The sequence below is a fragment of the Elaeis guineensis genome, chromosome 16 (assembly GCF_000442705.2).
Source record: "Elaeis guineensis isolate ETL-2024a chromosome 16, EG11, whole genome shotgun sequence".
Lineage (NCBI taxonomy): Eukaryota > Viridiplantae > Streptophyta > Magnoliopsida > Arecales > Arecaceae > Elaeis > Elaeis guineensis.
The window spans coordinates 44,979,138-45,002,331 of record NC_026008.2 but is presented as its reverse complement, the minus strand read 5'-3'; the positions used below and the strand labels follow the sequence as shown (position 1 = coordinate 45,002,331).

Here is a 23,194-nt window from a genome sequence, read left to right as displayed (position 1 = left end):
TTTGGTTCATTTATTCTTTTGGCTTGCCCATTTTACACTAATCGAAATAAGATCCTTGTTGTATAGAACACGATTGCCGACATATTATTTTTAGGGAGAAACTTGACATTGACAGCGAGCGTGATAATGGCAAGATTGAGAACGTCGAGCTTGCATGCTTCTCTACCACCGTCGTAATGGCCATAGTGGCATCTTCAGTTTTTCGAACCTGATCTATTTTGAAATCGTCAGTGGGTTCTGATTTAATCTCTTTGTTTTGAATACTGCCACCATCTTTTACTTTTTAAAAGCATCTAGTGACATGCTCAGCCCCTATGACTAGTCAGAAAGATTAAATTAAATCATATTTGAAAATCAAAAAATTCAATTAGAATTTTTTTCAAATTATAAGGATCATATAAAAATATTTATAAAATTTAATAGGCTAAAAATATAATTTGTGGCACATGAGTGATGATATAGCATATGTATAATGATATGGTATATGTGATAATGTAATGAATGAATGAGGACGTGCCATTCAATGATTAGACATTTTTGTGCAGTAAATTTCACAGTAAATATCATATCATTATCTATATACTATTTCATAATGTATTTGTTACATCATCATTCATATAGCACATCATCAAAATTTTTATAAAAAAAATCTTCAATTAATGCGACATCATCAATGTTTAGATGGTTTTTGTCATATAAGTATCTGTTTTTGTCATATAAGCATTGATAATTGCCAGCTGAGATTCTCGGTAAGAGAAAACATTCGAGATCCAAGAGAATAATCATATTAAAATAGTTTAAAAATTAGAGAGAATCCGATTTTAGATTTTTAAAATTCCATAATTATTTTAAAAAATATTAAATTTCAGCGATTAGAAGTATAATTAACCCCCTCACCTTGTTTGGCCCTGGCATTGTTAGCTGATTGATAAGGTAATAAGCCTGGCCCTTTTGCAATAAATATTAAAATAATCTTTCGGTTGGTTTTCGAATGGTCAAAAACAGCGGGTGCTTCTCGAACAGGAAAAAAAATTGACAATGGCATTTCCTATCCCCCTTGGAAAAACAGACCTTTCTCTGCTCTGTTTTTTTTTTTCCTTTGTACATTATTCTACCTTAATGATATTCGGGTGGCACATGCCCTCCCCTGTCCATGGAAAAAAAAATATTGGCCTTGGCTATCCATCCTTGGGAAAGTATAATCGTTGTTAGCTTTTCTACAAAATGGTGCAAGTTTCTAAATGATCTGCTACTTTGGGGAGAGTTGTGCCGGCCAGGTGGTTGTAGCTACGATCATGTTCTACTTTTTGGTGACTCTGTCTGTCAAATTGATTTCTATCATTTAGGTGTGCCGTCATGTGGCTGCATCCACGTGAATAGAGCTAGGTGCGGCCAATTTTTTTTTGTTCGAGAATCTAGATGGAAGTAAGGAACTTCCCCCGAGGGATGCATTAATATTAATAATGGGATAAGTACAGTAGAAGAGAGGTAAGAGATTTTGATACAGGCATGGCAAAAGATGAGTGGGGACTCGTTGCATGGGAGTGACATGTCGTCCCAAACGAGCGGGGCGGATAATGAACTGACGACGGGACAAAGAACTGCTTCAAACATAGGTGCAGCCAAAGTTATTAGCAAGTTTTCGGTGATAAAAAAAGTCTACGCTTTCGGATTGCAGAACTAAGAAAAATATGGGCGCACCGACCTCCATCCGCTCATCGAACATCCTAATTATCGGTGTTATTGGAAGTTAGTGGCAAGCCGGTGACAGTGCAAGAACAAGCAGTCTGAAGGTCCCAACGAAAAGGAAGAATAACGTTTACGAACGCTACTCTTCTAAGCCGGAAAACTACGCTTTTCTGTTTCGTTATTCAATCACCTTTTGTTTCGTTAACCCTCTGAGCTCAATCACATCCCTCTGTTAATCCATCTGTAAATCATCTGGGATCCTATCACAACTTACAGTCGAGTCAGGTGTCAACTACTCCTGGCTCCATACAAAACTGTGTACATTTTTTGCTTTCAATGAATGAACATCGGGGGAAACTCTCATTCCTCCCGGACTTTCAAGAAAAAAAAAAAAGAAAAAGGTTTTTGGTGATCTATGTGAACATATTTATGTTACATTTATTAGCAGGTTGGAAGTTTTGCACACTTATAAGATGAATCCCTGTGAGTGCAGGGTGACTGCAATGTTCTCAACGTCTGTTTTTGGGGTTTGGGGTCTGACAAGATCCGTAAAATTGGATTCAGATCGCATCCAACTCAGTTTACTTAAACTGGCCCTTCCACCAAAGAAGATTTGATGGATCCAAGATGGCACACAGTTGAATGATGTCACCAAAAAAAGACGTAGTTCCACTTGACGGTAAAAGTAGGCTGGCCCACTTGCCTTACTAATTATACAATCTCATATAATCGCTTGTAAATCCGAACACTACATCCTTTCCTGCTTATGTGGCAAACTTTATTTTTGTTTAGGAAAATTGTACGACCTTTCCGAATAACATCATGTACACGACCACAATAGCAGAGGAAACGGCAAGGAACCGGCTTGTTAAACAGCTATTACAGGCACTGTGGTCACTTGTGGATTTTGCGAAGGATCCTACTGAAACAAGAGAGCAACGGCATGCATGGACTTGGACCGAGAGGCAGCAAAGGAACCATGCATGCTGAGATCACAATCCAGTGATGCACACGAGTAAGGATGCAAACCAGCGACCCAAAAGTGGATGAGATGAAGATGATCGTGATGTCTTCAAAGATGGAGGCGATCATGGGAACTTTAGGACGGAACGTGATGGATGCCATGGAAGAAGAGAATAGACCGAGCAAAGAGGATGCAAACATGTCTATTGGGGTGAAGTCGTCGTTGCTGGGCTTGGTCAAAACTTGCCCACCTTCCATAGCGACATAGGATGAGAGGAGAGTCACTACCACGCCTATAGCGAACATGGGCATTCCTCGGACGAAAGTGCGCAGAGTTGAGTGGCTGCTGTCCTCTCTTCCATTTCCATTTCTATGAGGTGGGTTTGTGCAGGAGAGTTGGGTATGCAGGCTCTTGCAGCTTCCCGTCTCAGACATGAGGCTGTTGCAACTTAATGGAGATGGGCAAAAGGATGTTTCGGTGGGTAAGTGTTCGTAGGGGTTCGGGTTTTATACTTCGGACGGAAGGCTGATTGGCCTTTCTTTTCATTCGCCGTCTATTCCGCGGATGGCATTGTCTTTGTCGGCCTCCGGCGCATGAAAATAGAAAAATGCTCTCTCGGGCACTCCGAACTTTTTAACTTCCGCGCACAGCGCGTCCCGTTCATCGCACGATGGACGGCACCAACATATATCTACACATGATCATTCCGCGCACAGAGTATCTGAATTTATTTTTTTTTTTAGTACATAAATTTTTATTTTTTATGGGATCGATAATTTTGAAGTATTTTTTTTTTATTTTTCTTATAATTTTGCACTTTCTATTGACTCCCGTTTTTGTCGGTATCATGAAAAAGGTAGTCTGTTCTTTTTTTTTTTTTTTTTTAAGCACGAATCCTCTATTGTACTCATGATGATCGCACGTGTGGTGTACTGTATCCAACGTCCATCGCATAATGGATGGCAGCCGCAGGCGATGTACATCGCATGCTTCACATCCACATGCGGCCGCGCTATACACTGCAGGCGCTCCTTTTTATCTTTTTTATAGAGCAAGTACCTGGATTCATTACATGGGAAAATATGGATGAGCCCGCTGGACACGAGTTGGGGCTGTATCTTTCGCACGAAGGATGATGGATCTTCTTTTGCATCGTCCGCTGTTGGATCACATATCACACTGATATCCAAGCACTATAAATTCAGTCATCAATCTACTACACAGCTCTCGAAGCTATCATTGTGTAATGGAATGGTGGATTCGTGCGAAGAAAAATAAAACCTTCTTTCGTACAAAAGATATAACCTATGCCATCTATGCCCAGGCACCACGGCATGGAAAACTCTCGGATGACCTTTTAGGGTCCACGTAAAGTCTTGCAAAGTCCAACCATTCACACAAAAATCATATCCATCAGCTAGATTGAAGGTGACCCCGTCTTATTTGAACTAATACAAAAATATTATATCGACCAAAAGATTTTACGGTGATCTATATCACATTAAAAGATGACTCACTAGATTTTGTGTTTAGATAGCCTTCTAGATATGGTCAACAACCTAAATTAGACTCCATCCACTACTATGCAATTGTTGAAAAATGGCTGCTTTTCTTCTATCTCATAAGGTGATACATATCTACAAAAAAACTAATAATGCAACCAATTGGATGATATTATATATAACTAATTATATGGAAATAATTATTTAGACTATTGCATCATATATTCCTTTAGATTTTTTGCATATTTTTTTAATTTTTGTGAATATATTTTTATCATATTAGAATTATACCGCTATGTATTTATGATTCATCATTAAATTTGTTCAGTTTATGAAGAATATGAACATTTTCAATATCTTATGATTTTTTTTAAAAAAAAATTGAAAGTAAATGGGGGAGATAGGAAACCTTCGCCATGTTTAATTTATTAAGATGGGTAAAATATATGCACAATACAAAGGGGGTTGGATCGTCTTTACAAAAACATAATTAAACAAAAGAGAAAAAGAAAAAGGCGTTGGGTCGGTGGGTTCATTACATTGATTGCTTGTAGTTAAGATGATATGTAGGCCCCAGCTGACTTTAATGATTGCCATAAGTAGAAGGATAACCGTAACAGCTGTAAAGAAAATATAATCCTGTGAAACATCGTATTATAATCTGATGAAATAACCACGTAGTAAAGCTGTAGATAATCCGAAACCCATAGATGAGGAAGATGAGATGATAATCAGAAGTTAAGGCAAACAAATGGAACAATTTTAAGCCCCATGTTATGGTACATGGGTGAAGTCTTGTGCCAATGATTTCATAGCAAGAACTGTGAAGGCATCTGTCAGCTGATAAAAGAATGAGAGCTCGCCGGGAGGGAGTCGATGAACCATCATGTACGTGCTCCGACTAATGCAAAGAACGGTGCCATGCACCTTTAGATCGTGCTTCCTTGTGTCTCAGCTTTGCAATCGCCCAGGCGTATTATTCAGCCCTCCATGTTCCAATCCTTGGATACTGCCAGTTCTTCCTATTCTCTTCCCCCTCTCTTTTGGGACTATCAGCCATTGAATGTACTTCGGTTGCTAAATTTTCTTCTAGACCCTGCTGAGAACTAGAAGAAGCTTGGAAAAAGAGTTCCCCTTCACAGATGAAGTACAGTCCCTGAGCAAGTGGATTGTTTGCTTAATGTCTTCTTTGTATGCCTACGGTTGGTATACAAATATTCTTCGGTTTCTTTTCTTCCAAATGCTCCAATATCCTGTGGTAGACAAAGCATCAACTATTGTTTCCATTTCTTTCTGAACCGATGATTTCCTCCATTCTTGCCAAAGGTCATGGAGGTTGTTTGGAACGGGTTGAACCTGTAGTCCCTGCAGTAGCTGATTCCAGAAAGCTTTAGAGTAGTTACATTCCATCATCAAGTGATCCAATGTCCCTTCATGATTTCCGCAAAGTAAGAAGCCACTTTGAAGTACAATACAACACACCTCTTTATTAAGTTGTCGGGAGTGAGAATCTTGTTGTTGTAACATAGCCAGCTAAAGATCTTAAATCTTTTTTGGGATGGATAACTTCCATATGATGCCCCCAAAAATTGGTATAACTCCTCCATGCATTAGAAAGTTGAAGCATTGTTTAACTGAAAAATCCTTTGATGTGGTCCACCTCCATGATCTTTTATCATTTTCACTTGTGAGTTTTGTTTGCCTTAGGCGAATGTGCAGTAATTGGAACTCAATCATTGCTTCAAATGTCATTGGAGTTTTAAGTTTAAGGACCATTCTTTCTTTTTCATTAAGCTAGCAATGCTCACAGTTTGATTCTTTGAGAGGGCATGCAAGTTTGGATAGCTCACTAGAAAAGTTTCATTCCTCATCCATTGTTCCTTCCAGAATCCAGTCGCTTGTCCATCTCAAACCTCCGGGCTGGAACATTGTCGAAGACTTCCAAAATCCTATAGGAAGACCTGCTGTGGGATTTAGGTCCGCCTACTCAAAAAATAATTTGGGATACTTGTTAACATAGACCTCGCCTAGTTTATAATCCAATACCTTTGATTGTTGTACTAATCCAACTCATGGATCTTATAAGATTTTCGATCCAACCATCCAAACAGACTTTAAGGGTTTTTACATGTGGAGGTTTTTTTCAAAAAATATTCCTCGTAGTTCAAATCTTGCCTAGGATAACAACAATAGTTTTTGACCATTTCCCACTCAGATGCACCCACCAACAATCAATAGTATCTTTTGAGGTATCCATGGACATCAAATATGGCCACACGTATCATTGAAAAAATCCACAAAGATCAATTAAAACAAAATACACTTAATAAATCCATCAATGGAAGGAAAGAAAAGCTAGCAATCAAAAAAAAACATCTACATGGTACCACGTAACAGGTACGCAAAAATCATAGTTCGGATTATGCCCTCGTCCAAGCTTCTTGTATTCATCAAAATCGAAGTTGTACACTTCATGTAGCACTGAATCATGCTGTTCGTATAAATTTTTAGCAAAACCACATCCCAATGGTTACACAAGTGTCCTATCGCTAGGCCCATGCCCAACTTATAGGCCCACTTTTCCTATTAGGTTTGGTGAGAAATTCTTTGTACACTGCATTTGATATAGAAAAAATACACCGTCACACCTAATTAAGCCACATAGCTACCACTTTCTAACGTTCATTTAATGCATGCCATTCTATTTTTTTATTTAAAATTTTAAATAATAAAAATATCTCTCTTCTTCTGAAAAAAGTATGACATCGTATGGCCATATTTTGACATCCCACGTAGAAAATCAAAATTTGGCCATAGAATGTCATAAAGAAGGTAGGAATATTTTAGTCATTTAAAAATTTTTTAAGATTTTAATGATGAAAATGTCCTTCCTTCTTTATGACTTTTGGAAGAAAAATTATGACATCCTATATAGGAAGTCACAATTTGATCATAGGATGTTATAATATGGCCACAGAATATTATAATTTTTTCAGAAGAGAAGGAACATCTTCATCATTCACAATTTTAAACGAAAAAATGATATGACGCATTAAATGCATGTTGAAAAATGATGCTTATGTGGCTCAATCGGATGGGCCGTTATATTTTTTCTACATCAGGTGCCGTATACAAAGAATTTCCGTAGGTTTGATATAGTTTTGCGGATCTCCGTAAGGTTCCTCAATTAGGGATCAACAGCCAAGGCCCAATCACTTGTTGGGCCTTCGAGAAATCGTTGAGCCCATTCATCAAAACGGCCTTTTGGGCTCGCCCAAACAGCCGAATGTGCCTCCGTCCAGGCAACTTCGCCTCATCGGCTCTATATGCTCAACGTTGGAGGGGGTCTTCTACTCTCTCTCTCTCTCTCTCTCTCTCGCTCTTCCTCCGAAACGATGCAGGCCTGCTGGAGGCGCTCTGGACAGCGACTTCATGATCACTCGCCCGCCCCCTTTCTCTTCAAATCCATTTATCCCCTTTCCTCCGATGGTAATCTCCCTCCCCATTTCGCACCCCTCACCATCGATCCATCGTCTAGGGTTAGTCAGAGGTCAATGCTTTCCAGGGGCTTCTCTGTTTTGCTGTTGTGGTCCAGATTAATCGCTTGTTTTCTCAAATATTTGATGCATGTTTTCTTTTGCGAATCTATAGGGTATGGGCTCGATCACCTGCGGCATGTATCCACCATTTCCGTCAAGGGGACGGGGCATCTTGTCCGCAAGGGCACAGGCGGAAGGTCATCCGTGAGGTAAATTATGCCCTTTTTTCTTCCAGTTCCTTGTTTTCTTTCTTGTCTTGGACCACCGCCGTTTTTAAAGACTTTGTTTTAAGAAATCTTGAAGTGTTTAACTTGGATCAAACTGATTTGGTTAAAAAATGATGCCTATCGCTTTGCTGGCTTGTGTTGCTTCAAGATTGGATCTTGGTTATGTGAGGGGAGAAGCTCATTGCTGCCTGCTATGCAATCTTATATCTACTTGATTCTGAATGTGTGGATTATTCTTTTACGCCGAGCTGCATTTGCATTTGTGCCAGAAATTTCTTCTTTTGGGATGTAATGTATTTATTGATTCAAGTCATTGGATGGTTTGGTTACCTAATTATGGAACTGGGTGCCCATTTTCGCAGTGGGATCGTCGCGACAGTCTTTGGTGCTACAGGGTTTCTTGGCCGTTATGTTGTCCAACAGCTTGGTAAGTTCTGGATGAGCTTAACTTTAACACTGTGGTCATATTCTGACTGATTTAACATGGCTCTGATCCCACCCCCGCCCTTTTTTTCCCCTAACCTTTCACGGCAATAGCTTTTGCCACAGGGCTTGCCTCTGATACGAGTGGTAAGAATATCCTATGTAGGATAAGACATAGTGATAATAGATCCGGTTAACATATTAAGTTGTGGATTGGTTATTTGGGACCTGCTATTTCAGCACAAAATTTGCTTCTGTTCTTGTGAAATGTCAACTTTGACTGAAGAAGATGGGAAGTTTATGATTTTTTCCCTCAAGTTCTCAGAAATGGTAATGATAGAATATATCTTTTGCTAATGGGCAGCTAAAATGGGGTCTCAAGTCCTAGTTCCTTTTCGAGGGTCTGAGGATTCTCACCGGCACCTCAAGTTGATGGGTGATTTGGGTCAGGTATCAGAGTTAGTTTTAATCTTCTTAAGATCTATTGCTGCACACAGTGGTACCTATAGCTTATAATTCTGACTTCTTTGCATATGTTGTATTTCTTTTTGCTTAAACTCTTATTTCTGGATCTTGTTTGGTTTTTCTTTTCTGCCCCTCAGATTGTTCCAATGAATTATAATCCAAGAGATGAAAATTCAATTAAAGCTGTGATGGCTAAGGCAAATGTGGTTTTGAATCTTATCGGTATATGTAATATACTTTATATATGTCAAGATTATAAAATAGGTCATGAGATGTATATCTGATTGGTTCTTGTGATGGCAGGAAGGGAGTATGAGACAAGAAATTACAGCTTTGAAGAAGTTAATCATGCCATGGCTGAGCAGCTTGCAGTGGTATGTTTTTTCATAAAGTCTTTCTGATGCATATTAAAAGATATAAATTGCTAGAAGAGATGTTTAGGGTTCCTCCTTAGTGATTTAGAATTTCTGGCATGTTGCATTGCATCAAGTTGTTGTTTGTTTTGTATGTAATATTTTTGGTTATTGTTTTGTGTACAGATGCATGACACAATGGAGGGAACATAGTGTTCAAAATTCTTATTTAGTATTATAAAAATTGCCTACCTAAATTGGGAAACAAATGCATAGAATTATATGCTAAATTATGATTAATCATACAATAACTGATCACCCCTATCTTCCCTGTTACCCTATCTCTATCATGTGTTTATCTTGCTTGTATTTCCTCTTTCATTTTCTTAATGGAAGTGATTAGGATTTTGCCCAATCTTCCCATCAAAAATAATAACCAATCCACCCAATCTCATCTACATAAGAACTTTTTTGGATATCCCCTTCATTACTCCCATTAAGTTGAATTTCTTCGTTAATAATTATCATAGCCCTTTTCAAAATTGAAAGCTTTCCTGGCAACCTCTTGTTAGGTTTTCTTAGGTTTTATGCTTTGTTTTCCTACTTTATCTTTCTTTATCAGGTTTCACCTTTTGTCTCCAAGAGCCATTATTCTGCTATGCATGATTTTGTAGCATCGACCTCTCCATATGACTTCCTTAAGATTCTAAGGAGGGCAATCATTTTAAGTGCTACCCATTTACAAGGTTGACCTTTCGAGGAGGTTATTCTTGAAACTGGACATATTGACAAAACAATGAAGCAAACTCCATTGCCAGTTTTATAAGCCACAAATGTGACTTTTGGCTTTCCTTTTTTTTTCCCTTTCTTATCATGGACTTGCCTGGGTTCAAAGTAAAGTGCAATTCAGCAGTTTATTCAAAGCATCATATATACTTTTGGCTAGCATATCTGTCAGCTCACTTTATATTGGTCTTGAATTTATGCTCCAGCCATCTCTGTGTAATTATGGATACCCTTATCATTAGCAATCTTCAGTTTGAATCTTGGCTTCTCTTTGAACAAGTAATGGAGAATGAAAGGAGATCATTTCCTTCTTGGTTTCCATTTGCAATATTAATTTTATAGATAGCTTTTATCTGCAACCAGAGCATGCTTGGTGATCTCCATTTTGGACATCGATTTTTCTTTCAATCGGAATTTGATGAGGAGGCGATTATCATTTGACTAGGGATGCAACTTGGCTGAGGCTGGTCTGATCTTAGGACTCAACCAAGCCCAACCCGGCCAACAAATTACCCAACCTGTTCAAATAATGTTTCTGACTGTCCAAAGCTAACCTAACCAGATTTTTCAAAATCATTCAAGCCATAATTCAGATTGGACTGAATGAGGTTTGACCGACCAACCAGGTTGGGTTGATTCGACTGTGGTTCAAGTCATGTTGGATTGGAAGCTCAATTGTAGAATCATGAGTTATATGTTTAACCTCTGAGTTCTTTGTACGGTTTAATTTGGGTCTCAAATTGGATTATGAGTCCTGTAGTGGAAATTCGAATTGGTTTGGGTTGCCCAAGTGTTCCATGCAGACCCCAACAAATATGAAATTGGATTGGAAATTCTATGTGTTTTACTTAAAATTTGCTATTCCTATGCTTCTTTAATTGCGGAGGTATTTGGGAGTGAAAATTTTGAGTCACCAGCCCAAGTTTGTGCTTCATGATCTAGGTAGTTCTGGTCGTAGACAATAATTCAAATCAGCTGGCTTTGTTATAGTTGTAGGACAAAGGAACTAGGCTTAAGTCTGTCATTTTATCATCCTAAGTCCTAAGCTTATAGTATCTGTACTATTATCAAGATCATCTTGTCCATTTTTATTGAGATCTCATATATGTGAAAAACCACTTATCAGGACATCAGCCTGTTTATCCTATGTCGATGAAGGGTAGATCTCATATTAATTGATTATGATGACTGCATTAAAAATAAATATGGGACCATGCTTGAAATGAAAGCATCAAACATTTATGAAAGCATCAAACATTTCATTTGGCAACAGGCTTTCATGTGGCTGAGAAGTGCATGAAACCGAAAGTTGCATATGGTGTATTTGTAAGCCTCTAGGCTATAGCCATGCCTACAGCATGACATCTCTCCCCATTCACTTTTAAGTTTCCCTTCCGTTTTCTGCCAGGAGTTTGATTTTAGGAATTCTTAGAAGGTTCTAGTTAGCATGAATATTTTAAGTAGATAGTTAGCATGATTAAGTTGCTTATCTGCATAGCATGAAACATTTCATGCCAGTCCCTTACTGATGTCAGATTTGTGCACTTGTGCCAGTGCATGCCAAACACTAGCACTGCAGGGAACTTTACGTTCACCATCCCAGCTTCAAGTTGGCACCGTGCCAGCACGCTATATTTTAATTCTTGCTAATAACAGTTAAATGTTTAGTCAATCAAAAGTTCCTAATCCTAATAACTATGATATACTAGTTCGAAGTAACATGACGATTCATATAAATCCTGAAAGTTTTACTTATAAGTGGCACACATGCGCATCTGATGGGACACCTATTCATTCTTTCACTCTAAAGAATTCGTAAACCTGTTAAGAGTTATATGTGGGCATAACTAAGGGTTTGTATTGTTGTGCTCTGATACCATTTGTTGGGGGAGGAAGAAAGAAGAAAGAGAGAGAAAAATACCACAAACAAATCAAGATAACATGGATTGGCCTCAAATCTATTTCCACGAGGCGTGTAAGCTTCACTACGAGAGAAAGAAAATCAAACAAATACAAGGAACTTATCCCTCAATTCTTATACAAAGATCTCTCAACAAGAAACTCCAAAATCCTCATAAAAGCTCTCTGAAATCTCTCAAGAAGTCTCTCTACACGGTCAGGACATCACCAGCTATCCAATACAATAAATGGCTCATCAATCAGAGTTATATAGCCTCCAAAAAATTTCAAAACAGTGTTTCACTAGGATACTTGGGCTCAAATCAAATCTTAGAACCCTTCTGGACCATCCAATCATGACTGACTCAAATCAAAGCCGTCCGATCGCGCAATCAGGCCCCCTTAACTCCTGATCCAAGTTAGATTTTACCTCAGCTGTCCGATCCCGACTGGGAGCATCCTGGACCGTCGGATCGTGCAAAAAAGACAGCCATCGGATCACGTCATCCAGCCTCCCGTCTGATCGGCCCACGCTGGAGGCGTGGACCGTGAAATTGTGCGCGGTCCATGGTGGACTCCAATTGGATAGTGGGCCTGCACTCGCTCGTGGGCTGTGCCCACACATCTGGGCTGGCCCAGCACTGTGGTCCACGCATGCCGGGCACTTGGCTGCCTGGCTCGTGCCATCGGTGGCCTGTGCCGGCCCGTGGGCTGTACCAGCTTCTTTCGGACTTCTTTCGTGCGTATCTTCGCTGTCTGGACTCCGTTTGGGTTGATCTTAAGCTCGTTGGATTCTATTTTTCATCCTGGACCTTGTTTTGGGCTTATTATGGACTGAATCTTGATACGTTTTTCTCAACAATCTCCATCTCGACTCGATATTCGGTCTTCATCTGTCTTTAAGAGCCTGTGATCCATCTTGTCTTCATGCCTTGGGGACGCCTACTATCTTATGGATGAGCAAACGTGGGAGTCGAGCTAGGCCGCTCGATCCCACCTCCGTCATGGGCTATATCCACTCTGACCAAAGATCTGCTCGGAGAAGTCTCCTGCAGTAATAAGAACTTCACTCTGCGACGTCGCCTCTCGTTCTCTCGAGTTTCGCATCTTGTGTCCGATCCACCTCCATCTGGAGCTCCATCTTGTATTGGGGTCGCCCTGGCTTTTGAAGCTCCACCTCATACTGGGCTCTCCGTCAGGTAGTAATGTTCTCTTGTCCTCTTCTTTTCTTCCAGAATAACTCTATCGCCGTGCATAACCTTCAGGATTCTCTCACCAGCTATCCAACTGTAACCGTTTAAATCCAGTCTGCTCCGTGAGATAAGATTTCGTCTGAAATCAGGTAGTATCGGACTTCGTCCAATCTTTTCACTGCACTATCATGTATCTTCCAACCGACCATCCCGATGCCTTTGATCGCATAGTTCGATCCATCCGACAGATGAATAGTGCCCTCACTGCTCTTCAGAGAGTCAAACAGCTCCTCTCTGCAACATACATGATGGATGCATGCAGAATCTAAAATCCACTACTGGAAAGTAGATACCTCGTTAGATATCATTAGGACATCATCCTCTGACTCGCTACAGTCCATCACCACAGTAGCTGTCGTCCGATCTCTGAGTTGAGAACAATTTCTAACACGATGTCCCAACTCATCACATCGGTAGCACCTGATCTTGCTGGAGTCCCTCATTTTAGACCTGGATCGTCCTCTTTGCTATCTTCTGTTGCTCCGTCTGCTGTCACCTGCTCCAAAAATCGTCAAAGCTAAACTACCGCCATCTGAGCTCAAAGTTGGGTTCTCCCTCTTGAGAATCTCGTTCTGGAGAATTATCGCGGTGACCTCGTCCATCTTGATGGTGTTCTTTCCCACTAGAAGAGCAGTCATCAAAGACTCATACGAATGGAGAAGCGACGCTAGCAAGGCCAACGTTCTGATCTTCTCCTCAATCTTCTCACCTACACTGAGAAGATCGATGAGAATCTTTTGAAAGTGGCTGAGATGCTCCTGCACGCTCTATCCTTCGTCCATCCGCAGTTGGTAGAACTGCTTCCAGAGGAAGTGTTGGTAAGGAACTTCGTCATATACAACTCGAGCTTCTACTACAGCACCGTCGGAGAAGTCTCACCGAGCACATGAATCACCATCTCATCCGTCAGGTACAAACAGATGGTACTCACCGTTTGCATCTGTAGCCGCTCTCAGGTCTTTTTCTCCATGGTGGCCGGCTTCTCGTACAACAGAGCGTCGATCAACTCATGTTGGATGAGCTCGTCCTTCACCCTCACTTGTCACAAGGAGAAATTGCTTTTCCTGTCGAACCGATTGATCTCCATCTTGATTATGCTTGTCTTTTTCATCTTCTATCTCGATCAACACCATCTCTGTCTGGATCATCTGGTACCACTTACCCACGATAACCAGGCTCTGATACCACTTGTTATACTCTGATACCATTTGTTAGGGGAGGAAAAGAGAAGAAAGAGAGAGAAAAATACCACAAATAAATCAAGGTAATATGGAATGGCCTCAAGCCTACCTCCATGGGGTGTGCAAGCTTATCATGAGAGAAAAAAAATTAAACAAATATAAGAGAAACTCATCATTCAACTCTTATACAAAGATCTCTTAATAAAAAATCTCAAAATCCTCATAAAAATTTTTTGAAACCTCTCAAAAAATTTCTTTGCACGATCAGGACGTCACCAGCTATCCAACACAACAAACGATTTGTCAATCGGAGTTATATAGCTTTCAAAAATCTCAAAATAGTGTTTCACTAGGATATCGGGCTCAAATCAAATCCTAAAATCTTTCTGGACCGTCCGATCGTGATCGGCTCAAACCAGAGCCGTCCGATCACGCAATTAGGCCCCCTTAACTCCTGATCCAAGTCGGATTTCACCTCAACCGTCCGATCCCAACCGGCAGCATCCTGGACTATCGGATTGCGCAAAAAAAAGGCAGCCGTCGGATCGCATCATCCAGCCTCTTGCCTGATCGGTCCACGCTACAGGCGTGGACCGCGAAACTATGTGCAGTCCACAATGGACCGCTACTGGATAGCGGGCCTGCTCCCGCTCGCGGGCCGTGCTCATGCATCTGGGCCGGTCCAGCACTGCGGCCCATGCGTGCCACACACCTGACTGGGCTTGGCTTGTGCCGTCAGCGGCCTGCACCGGCCCGTGGGTCGTACTAGCTCCTCTCGGGTTTTCTTCATGCGTATCTTCGCTGTTTGGACTCCGTTTGGGCTAATCTTAGACTCGTTGAATTTTATTTTTTGTCCTAGACCTCGTTCTGAGCTTATTGTGGACCGAATCTCGAGACATTTTTCTCGACAATTGTATATCTGGCTCCCATGTTTTATTTTTTTGGAGGCATTTTCTTTCCCTTCTGTTGGTTTGGTTCTTAGCTGGTTTTATTTTTTATTTCTTGCCTGAAATCTTGTGTTGCATCATGTTCATTCTCTGGTAAGGTTTTTTGCTAAATTTACTCAATTTATTGCTTGGATAACAGAATAACATATTTGCAATGCAAAGCATAACTTTGACCTTACAGGAATATGATTCTTGTTTCCCTCCTCTAACACCAAGCAGATTGCTAAAGAACACGGAGGTATCATGAGATTCATACAAGTTTCTTGCTTAGGGGCATCTCCTTCTTCTCCTTCTAGAATGTTGAGGGCCAAAGCTGCTGCAGAGGAAGCTGTATTGAGAGAGTTTCCTGAGGTTAACATCTTTTTATATGTTCCTGTACAATTTTATTTATTAATTTGGATTTTGTGGTCATGACAATAATCATAAAGACATGAAGTTGTTCATGCTTCACGATCACTAAGTTTCATGAGAGAATTCTTTTTGCACAATATGGTGTTACCTTTATTTGGTTTCATACTGTCCACATTCAAAAGAATTACTTGCCTTTTTTATTTCTATTTATTTTTATGGAGGGTGGGGGGCGGCTGTGAATGAATCAAAGAAGATTTGGAGAAGCAATTTAATGTAATGGATTCTATATTAGATGTTTCATGTTTATCGAATTGTAAATTATTCTTTTTTATTTCCTCAAGTCAAACCTACATCTAGTCTTGAATTTGATGATCAGAACTTAATCAGACTGACATGCTGGACTATATCTTACATTACCTTGGAGAGTGGAAAAATTACTTCAGATCTCTAAGAATTTTCATTTTAGAACTTTCATGAATCATGATGCGAGTGTCATTCTAATTTTTAAAAATTTCATTAATCTGGTATATTACTTGGGTGTGGTGAAAAAAATTCAACATTACTAGATGGCTTTCAACGTAGGTATGACATAGATATTATATGACTATGGTCTTTGTCTGTACATTTTAGTGTAAATAATATGGGGCATGATGATGTCAGCTTATTTTAAATTATGACATGGATATTATATGACTATGGTCTTTGTCTGTACATTCTTAGTGTAGGGCATTATGATGTCAGCTTATTTTAAATTATATATTGAAAAAAATAGTATTTAAACCTTCATTTCTTTCATCACTATAGAGGCCATTTCTTGGTGCAATGGCAAAGAATTGGACTGACATGTGCACTGGCACAGGTCTGAGTCCTGATATAGCCACTTTGTGTCAAAAAAGAGGAAAAAAAGAAATAAAGAAATAAAGTTCGGGTCTGTTTTCAGTTTGCCCCTCCCAAGACCCTGGATTGCCCAACCATAACTGTGAAATAGCCTTTTTTTGTTTCATTACTATCATCAAATAGGGGAATTGTAAAAATTGATGTTGAATTTGTATGAGAATGTGCCCTGGGTTCTTCAGTGGCACAGAGACGGATAACATTTGTTCATCTTGTTGCATAAAACATTCTATTAGACTACTGAATGGATGTGCTTTAACTTCAGGCCACAATCATGAAACCTGGAACCTTGATTGGTACTGAAGATCGGATATTGAACAGATGGGCACAATTTGCTAAAAAATGGAGCTTTCTTCCACTCATTGGTGACGGATCTACAAAGTATTTACGATTACTTATTTATGGTTAGAGGCTGTTTTGGATGTAGCTACCACCATGATCACATGAAGTAGTTTTTTCTTTCCTTCATTTCTTCTCTCTCCTGCACCAACACAAAGCTCTGGTATACCCACAAGTTACAAGTTACATCTAATCGAAATAAAAAATTTGCAGGATTCAACCAATTTATGTTGTAGATGCAGCTGCTGCCATCATAGCTTCCTTGAAGGATGATGGTTCCAGTATGGGGAAGGTCTATGAGCTTGGTGGACCAGACGTTTTTACTCTACATCAACTGGTAATTGTTGTAAATAACTTTTCTTTGTTTTTCAAATTCACTGGCAAATGTTGTAGCCGTTGAATGGAACCCTAGGAATTCTGAAGCCCAAAATTGATGCAGTTTAAGACTTGTTGGTTATAGTTCTCTTCATGCTAAGCTCTCTAGCATGTTGCAGGCTGAACTCATGTATGATATGATTCGTGAATGGCCACGGTATGTGAAGGTTCCTTTTCCTATTGCAAAGGTAAGAAGATGGTACAATCAGATGTATTTCTTATGCCAAATCTATCACTACCTTCATAGAATTTTTTTCAGGTTCATCATGAACTATTTATTCTGCGATTGTATTGTTAATTATACAAGAATTTTGTCAATCATTTAATTGCATTTTCATCTTTCACATGTGCTTTGATGGATAAATATTTCGCCCAAAGATCAGATCTGAGTTGATTTCAGTTGTTGAAAACAGCAATACACCATTGAAAGAAATGGGGTCGGAGTAGTAGAGGACGTTTGAGGGAAAAGCAGGAGAAAGCTTAGGCCCCTAGAGAGAAGAAACTGCCAAATTATGGTCTAAATTAATCACGTTATGAAAACAATGTGATCTGCTCCTGAAAGGGGCTCTTTAAGGTATCTATAAGAAATTCTAACTGACAGAATTTGACTTTAAAAAAAGGACTTATAATTGACCTAAAACTCCAATACCTGAAAGACTGCTCACTTTTCTAAATACCTGTAACTAGAGATTCTTCAATTAAATGAAGCAATCTTGTTCCTTCTAGGACTATCTAAGCTTCATGGGAAAACAGATTCGGGAGTGCAAATCTTCTTCTACACATTGCAATTTTTTTGCCGGAATGGATTGGAGTCTGGGTGGTGCTATGCCATAATGGGTTCCTTTTTGTTAACTGGTATTTTCTGTTTAAGGCTTTTAGCCATCAAGCATCTGCTTCTTCCAACTGACTTTAGGTTCCAAGGAGGAAGGGATGCCTGTTTGGAGACTATGCTATTTTAATTTTCATTAGCATTAGCTTTCTTCCCTTTTATTGGTGCACCACTTTTTTCTTTACTGGAATATTTCATTTTACACTATGCCTGTTTTTATTACCAGTTGATTACAATTAAGAATTGTGCGACTGCAGGCACTTGCATCTCCACGGGAATTCCTGTTGAACAAGGTTCCATTTCCTCTGCCAAATCCAGATATATTCAATCTTGATCAGATCAATGCATTTACTGTAGATACAGTAGTGTCTGAGAATGGTTGGTATCATCACAAGAACATTTAATGGCACCATCACTCGTTTACCATGCTCACATGACCTTGTTTTCCTGCAGCTCTAACATTGAGCGATCTTGGCATCGTGCCACACAAACTGAAAGGCTACCCTGTGGAGTACCTTATCTGTTATCGTAAGGGAGGACCTGCTTATGGCTCTACAGTCAGTGAGAGGATAACGAGATCTGATTTTTAGATTTTGGTCAGAGGGCTCTTCCAGATCTTTTAATTACAGTTGTGTTCTTAGCTCATTTTCTTGCCTTTGGCTGTTGCCAGAATGTTCTATTCGGTGAGAAATAAGTGGGGTTGTGTCCTTGATTGATAAACCAAGTGGTGAGAGTGGATGGATAAATTATCATCGGGTTCTAATTTTCCTTCTAAAATTGATTAAGAATTGCAACATGAAAACATTGCAAGAATTTACCTTTTTTCTTTTTACAAAAAATGTTGCTATCATAAACTTGTAATGTTAGTGCTCGAGGCCCTTTTTGTGGCTTTTATTATACGTTTTATTTTCCAGGTGATTTGAGATGCTGGGAAACAGGCAGTAGCACCCATTTCTGTGTTGGATTGTTTGTGAAGTTGTTTGTTGTCTAAAGTTAGGATTAAGCTGTTGTTTGTGCTTTTCCTTGCGTATTGATGGAGACGAACGCCTTAAGACGATTCGGCACCATCCTTGAACCTTAAGGCTGGTGATTCGGGTGAAGTCTCGAACAACTCGACAGTGCTAGTTGTATTTGTGGCACGATGAGGGCACTTTAGATGCTGAGATGATGCAATGCGGTTGGGCACTGTTCATAGGACGTTGCTGGATGTTGATTGGTCAGGAGTCTGCTTGTGCTCGCTCACATGAACTACGCAGCCGAAAGATTGGGTCATTCTGAGTGTCCTGTATTTGTACCTGGAGCATCCTGTGCAGGTCACAAAGATATCCATGAATCCACTTTCCTCTCTCAATTACCCCAATTTTATAGATGAGGGGTCATGAAGAATTTTTTCCCCATGAATGGACCAGTGAAGATAGAGCTGCAATTCTGGACTCTGCATGAATTGTGTTTCATGTTTTAGTTCTTACCGTGTATTTCTTAAATGTTTTCTAAAAATTACCATCAGTGACTATCGTCGGTGGGCATGTACTGAAATATGTAGTTCTCTTAGAAGAGCATGTGTTGGCCACATCCATGTTGCATGTCTGTTGATGAGGTAGTGTGCTTGTGACTGGAGCCGGCTCCAACGGCCCGATGGCCTATGTGGCAATAATCGGATAATCAGCTCTTGTGAGGGGATGTCATCACTTTTACACGCCTGTAAAGTTGCGCAGTGACATGGCATTTTGTGGTTGGTGAGGTATGAGACCCGTATGAGATGTTCTAGGGATGCATGACCGATCACGTTTCAGCATTTTGGCTCGAAGGTGCACAGAAAAGTTGCTTCGCACAGGCTTTTTCGTCTAAGTTCAAGCTGCCGGACAAATTTTAGAAAGTGGATTTTTCTTTCTAATTTCAGGTCGGACAAGTAGTGCCAGGCGGACTTTTCCAGCTAAGTTCAAGCTCGACGTTGTCGACACTCTCCAGCCCAAATGCTCAGCTTGCAGCTCAATCAATGGACCTCAATGCTTCACTTCGGATTCTGTCCGGATTTAGCTTGGATTTTGGCGGCAACAGTACTCTGGATCCTTTACAATCACCTCTTTGGGGTTACGTGCAAACAACTATTGCTTGTGGGATGGGGACGACAATTAATAACAAGTCACAAACTTAAATTAGAAAAATAAAGCTTATAGGTTAATTATTTTTAGCTCGATCTTCTAGATTTGCGCCGGACGATGCGCTTCTGGGGACTGCGTTAACCTTCACGGCGAAACGCGATTCCCGACAATCTCATAGCTATTATTATATCTCCTGTCGTTGGTGTCGGAGCATTGAAGCATCGTTGGGTGTAAAGAGCCGTTCATAGTTCTATCAGAACGGAAATTTGAAAAAGAAAAAAACAATCCAACATCGCGTGGACCCAAAAACTTCCATGTCAGTGGAATTGTACAAATGACCGTAATCAGCCAACCGCCGGGACTTCCAATCGCAGCCATCTGATCAATGATATGAGGTCCAAAAACACACTCTCTCTATAGAATGCACACCACGTCTTGTAGCTCAAAAATAGATAAATAAATAGTTAGCTAAAGTCGCTTTTTGCCGTGGTCGGCGCGTCAATCTCCTCCGGATCCCACGGGGCTAGGATCGATGGCCAGGATCTAATCCCTCGCCATCGCGAGACATCCCATCCGTTGGCCGTCGCTTTCTCTCAACCGTCCGAGCTGGGGTCCCGACGGCATGGCTGTGACACACGTCGGAATCTCCCTCCGCCGCGGGGCCCACCGCGCGCTCGGTGGGATCGCCAGACTATCCTGGCCGTCCGATCCAAAAAAAAGAAAGCCGTGGCGGTGCTCCGAATAGGATAAAAAACAAACCGTTAAAACACTGCAACGGTGCCGATTTTGACAGTTGGATCACTTGTTTCCCCAAATAAAACGAAAGCGGCTTATGGCTGCTCCAACAATACCTTTACAAATGGCCCCGCTTTAGGAATAATTTACGAGAATACTTTATTTCAGTTTGAGCACTTCTTAACCGACGGTGGCAGGGTGGTGTCCAACGAGATCCGTCCATTTTTTATCGCACGGCTGTGATTGATGAATCAAGATGACTAGTTTAAATTGCGTGCCGTTCTTCATCTCGGTGCAGTTCAGGGGACACGAAGTTCATGGCCGTCGATTTGGTAGGGCTCTGTCCCCCTGGAGTTGCTTGGGAATGCCATAAGAGTAGGCGACAAATTGTGACGTTGGCGTTGCTTTTGGGGATGGATTTCTGCCGGCGTTGCTTTTGGGGTTGGATTTCTGTCGACGGTTGTGGATTATATCTTTCGTGTCAATTATTGATTTTTTTTTTCGTGACACCAACTGTTTGGTCATGTAACATCTAGAGACCTGTACAGGTGTATTGACGGAAGGGAGAGTACTTTAAAATACATGTAAAATATAATTTAATGATTGACGTTGCAAAAAAAATTACTCATTAAGAAGATACAATGCGAATCCACTGTCGACTGGGACCGTTCATGTGGAGATGCATGGATGGAATAGCTTGGATTGGTTGATCGGAGCAGAGATGGTTGTTGACGAGCTGGGAAACCCCATTGTCCATCAAGGGGTGAATATTTGCAGATGCATCATTTTTTTTTTTTTTTTTTTTGCATATATTGGTGTGCATCATGAGACTAGTGTTTTTTTGATATAAGCTTTGAGGTGCTTGGACCAAGTTGCTGTAGATGGCCCTCGGAACGTCTCCAGGTTATCACTGGCAAATGGCATCGTGAAATTTGGACTAGGATAATATGGAAAAAATATTTGTTGCAATAGTGATACCATATCAAATCTATAACAAATTAATAAAAATCTTCATATTTCATTAGTTTTTGTATATTTCATCAGTTCTCATGAATAATATTCCACACTACTTTTTCATATTTCATCCATTTTCAACTGTTTGATTGATTTATTATAACGATAATATGGCATCACCGTTGCAACGAAGATTTATCCGATAACGTGTAACCAAAATATCAGCATTTATCACGCTGCCGCCTCAATGTCTTGTGGTGTTGTTAAAGGTCAAAAGGCTTCAGCGGATGACAAGTATCTGCCAAATTGTAGGTATAAGGTTGAAAATTTGGTGTACTTAGCCTTGACAGGTTGCCATGCATTATCCTGCTTCATTTTTGGTGATGAATTAACAAACTCACACCTAGGAGAGAAGACAATATAGCCCATGAGCTTTTCAGGTGAAGTACAACCTCATTTTGGGGTCTAATTAAAGCCGAACAAACCATTAATTCTAGTTGTTTTTTCAGTTCAAAGAGAGAATGCCCTCTAAGAAGTTTAAACTTTTATTGACCATGATTCCATGCTAGACAAGCTCGTGAACATGTTGCAAAGTTGGATGAGGAATGTCTCGTTTATACACATTTTATATTTTATCGATGACGTGTTAGATTTTATGACAACAAGGATAGAACAATCCTGAAAATATAGCTTACCTTCATCTACAACAAATACAATATAGAAACTTCTTGGTTTCGCTCTCATTCATGACTTGGTAGGCGAAACATCAAAATCCATAAAATTTGTAGCGGTCAAGGACTCATGGCTCGAATAGATGGAGATGGATCGATTCTCTGCACTCACCTACGCAAGATATTACCCACTTCAGCCGGCCCATGGCATGGGATCTTATAATTTTGCCTTTAAAATGCACCCTACTAGAGGAAGAAAATGCCTCAATCCCATATAAGCTAGAGTCCTGCTTGACTCACAACCGATGTGAGACTAAAGATACCATCCCCTCACAATAGTAGCCCCTAGTCAAGGAGACTCTATGTGCATAGATAGGAGATGGGCCCCATGATGGACGTCAATATTACAGTCAAGGACTTATGGCTCAAATGGATGAGAAGAATCGATTCTCTACGCTCGCTCGCATTAGGTATTGTCTGTTTCAGTCAATCCATAGCACATGACCTCATAATTTTACTTTTTAAGTTAGCCCTCACTTCTTAGCCGTTGAGATTTTTAGTCTGGATGTTGTCGTAAGAAGGAATTCACAACAACAGATTAGCACTAGAGGATCTTATGCTCATGCAAAATCTTAAAGTGCTGAGTATCCTCTTTTTCCAATGTTGAAATTTAGAGGACCGACTCCCTTGGTCATCCTTAGCGAGCATATTTCCAA

At 40.2% G+C, this 23,194-nt stretch overlaps 1 protein-coding gene across 1 annotated transcript; it reads left to right on the top strand.

Moving 5' to 3' along the window:
- The first annotated feature begins 7,483 nt into the window (after nt 1-7,483).
- LOC105059141 (NADH dehydrogenase [ubiquinone] 1 alpha subcomplex subunit 9, mitochondrial) lies at nt 7,484-18,915 on the top strand. The gene is made up of 12 exons (XM_010942362.4): nt 7,484-7,644; nt 7,807-7,903; nt 8,284-8,348; nt 8,709-8,794; nt 8,947-9,031; nt 9,113-9,183; nt 15,448-15,579; nt 16,739-16,854; nt 17,026-17,149; nt 17,307-17,375; nt 18,274-18,394; nt 18,470-18,915. Exons 1-12 carry the CDS (start codon nt 7,551-7,553, stop codon nt 18,604-18,606), a joined length of 1,197 nt encoding a protein of 398 aa, XP_010940664.3. The 5' UTR covers nt 7,484-7,550; the 3' UTR covers nt 18,607-18,915.
- The last annotated feature ends 4,279 nt before the right edge of the window (nt 18,916-23,194 follow it).

What these genes read in the sequence shown, in the direction of transcription:
- LOC105059141 (XM_010942362.4), top strand. Translation starts at nt 7,551, where the DNA reads ATGCAGGCCTGCTGGAGGCGCTCTGGACAGCGACTTCATGATCACTCG. An exon ending in TATTGAGAGAGTTTCCTGAG is followed by an intron (nt 15,580 to 16,738) that starts GTTAACATCTTT and finishes CTTTAACTTCAG; the next exon opens with GCCACAATCATGAAACCTGG. An exon ending in TTCCTTTTCCTATTGCAAAG is followed by an intron (nt 17,376 to 18,273) that starts GTAAGAAGATGG and finishes GTGCGACTGCAG; the next exon opens with GCACTTGCATCTCCACGGGA.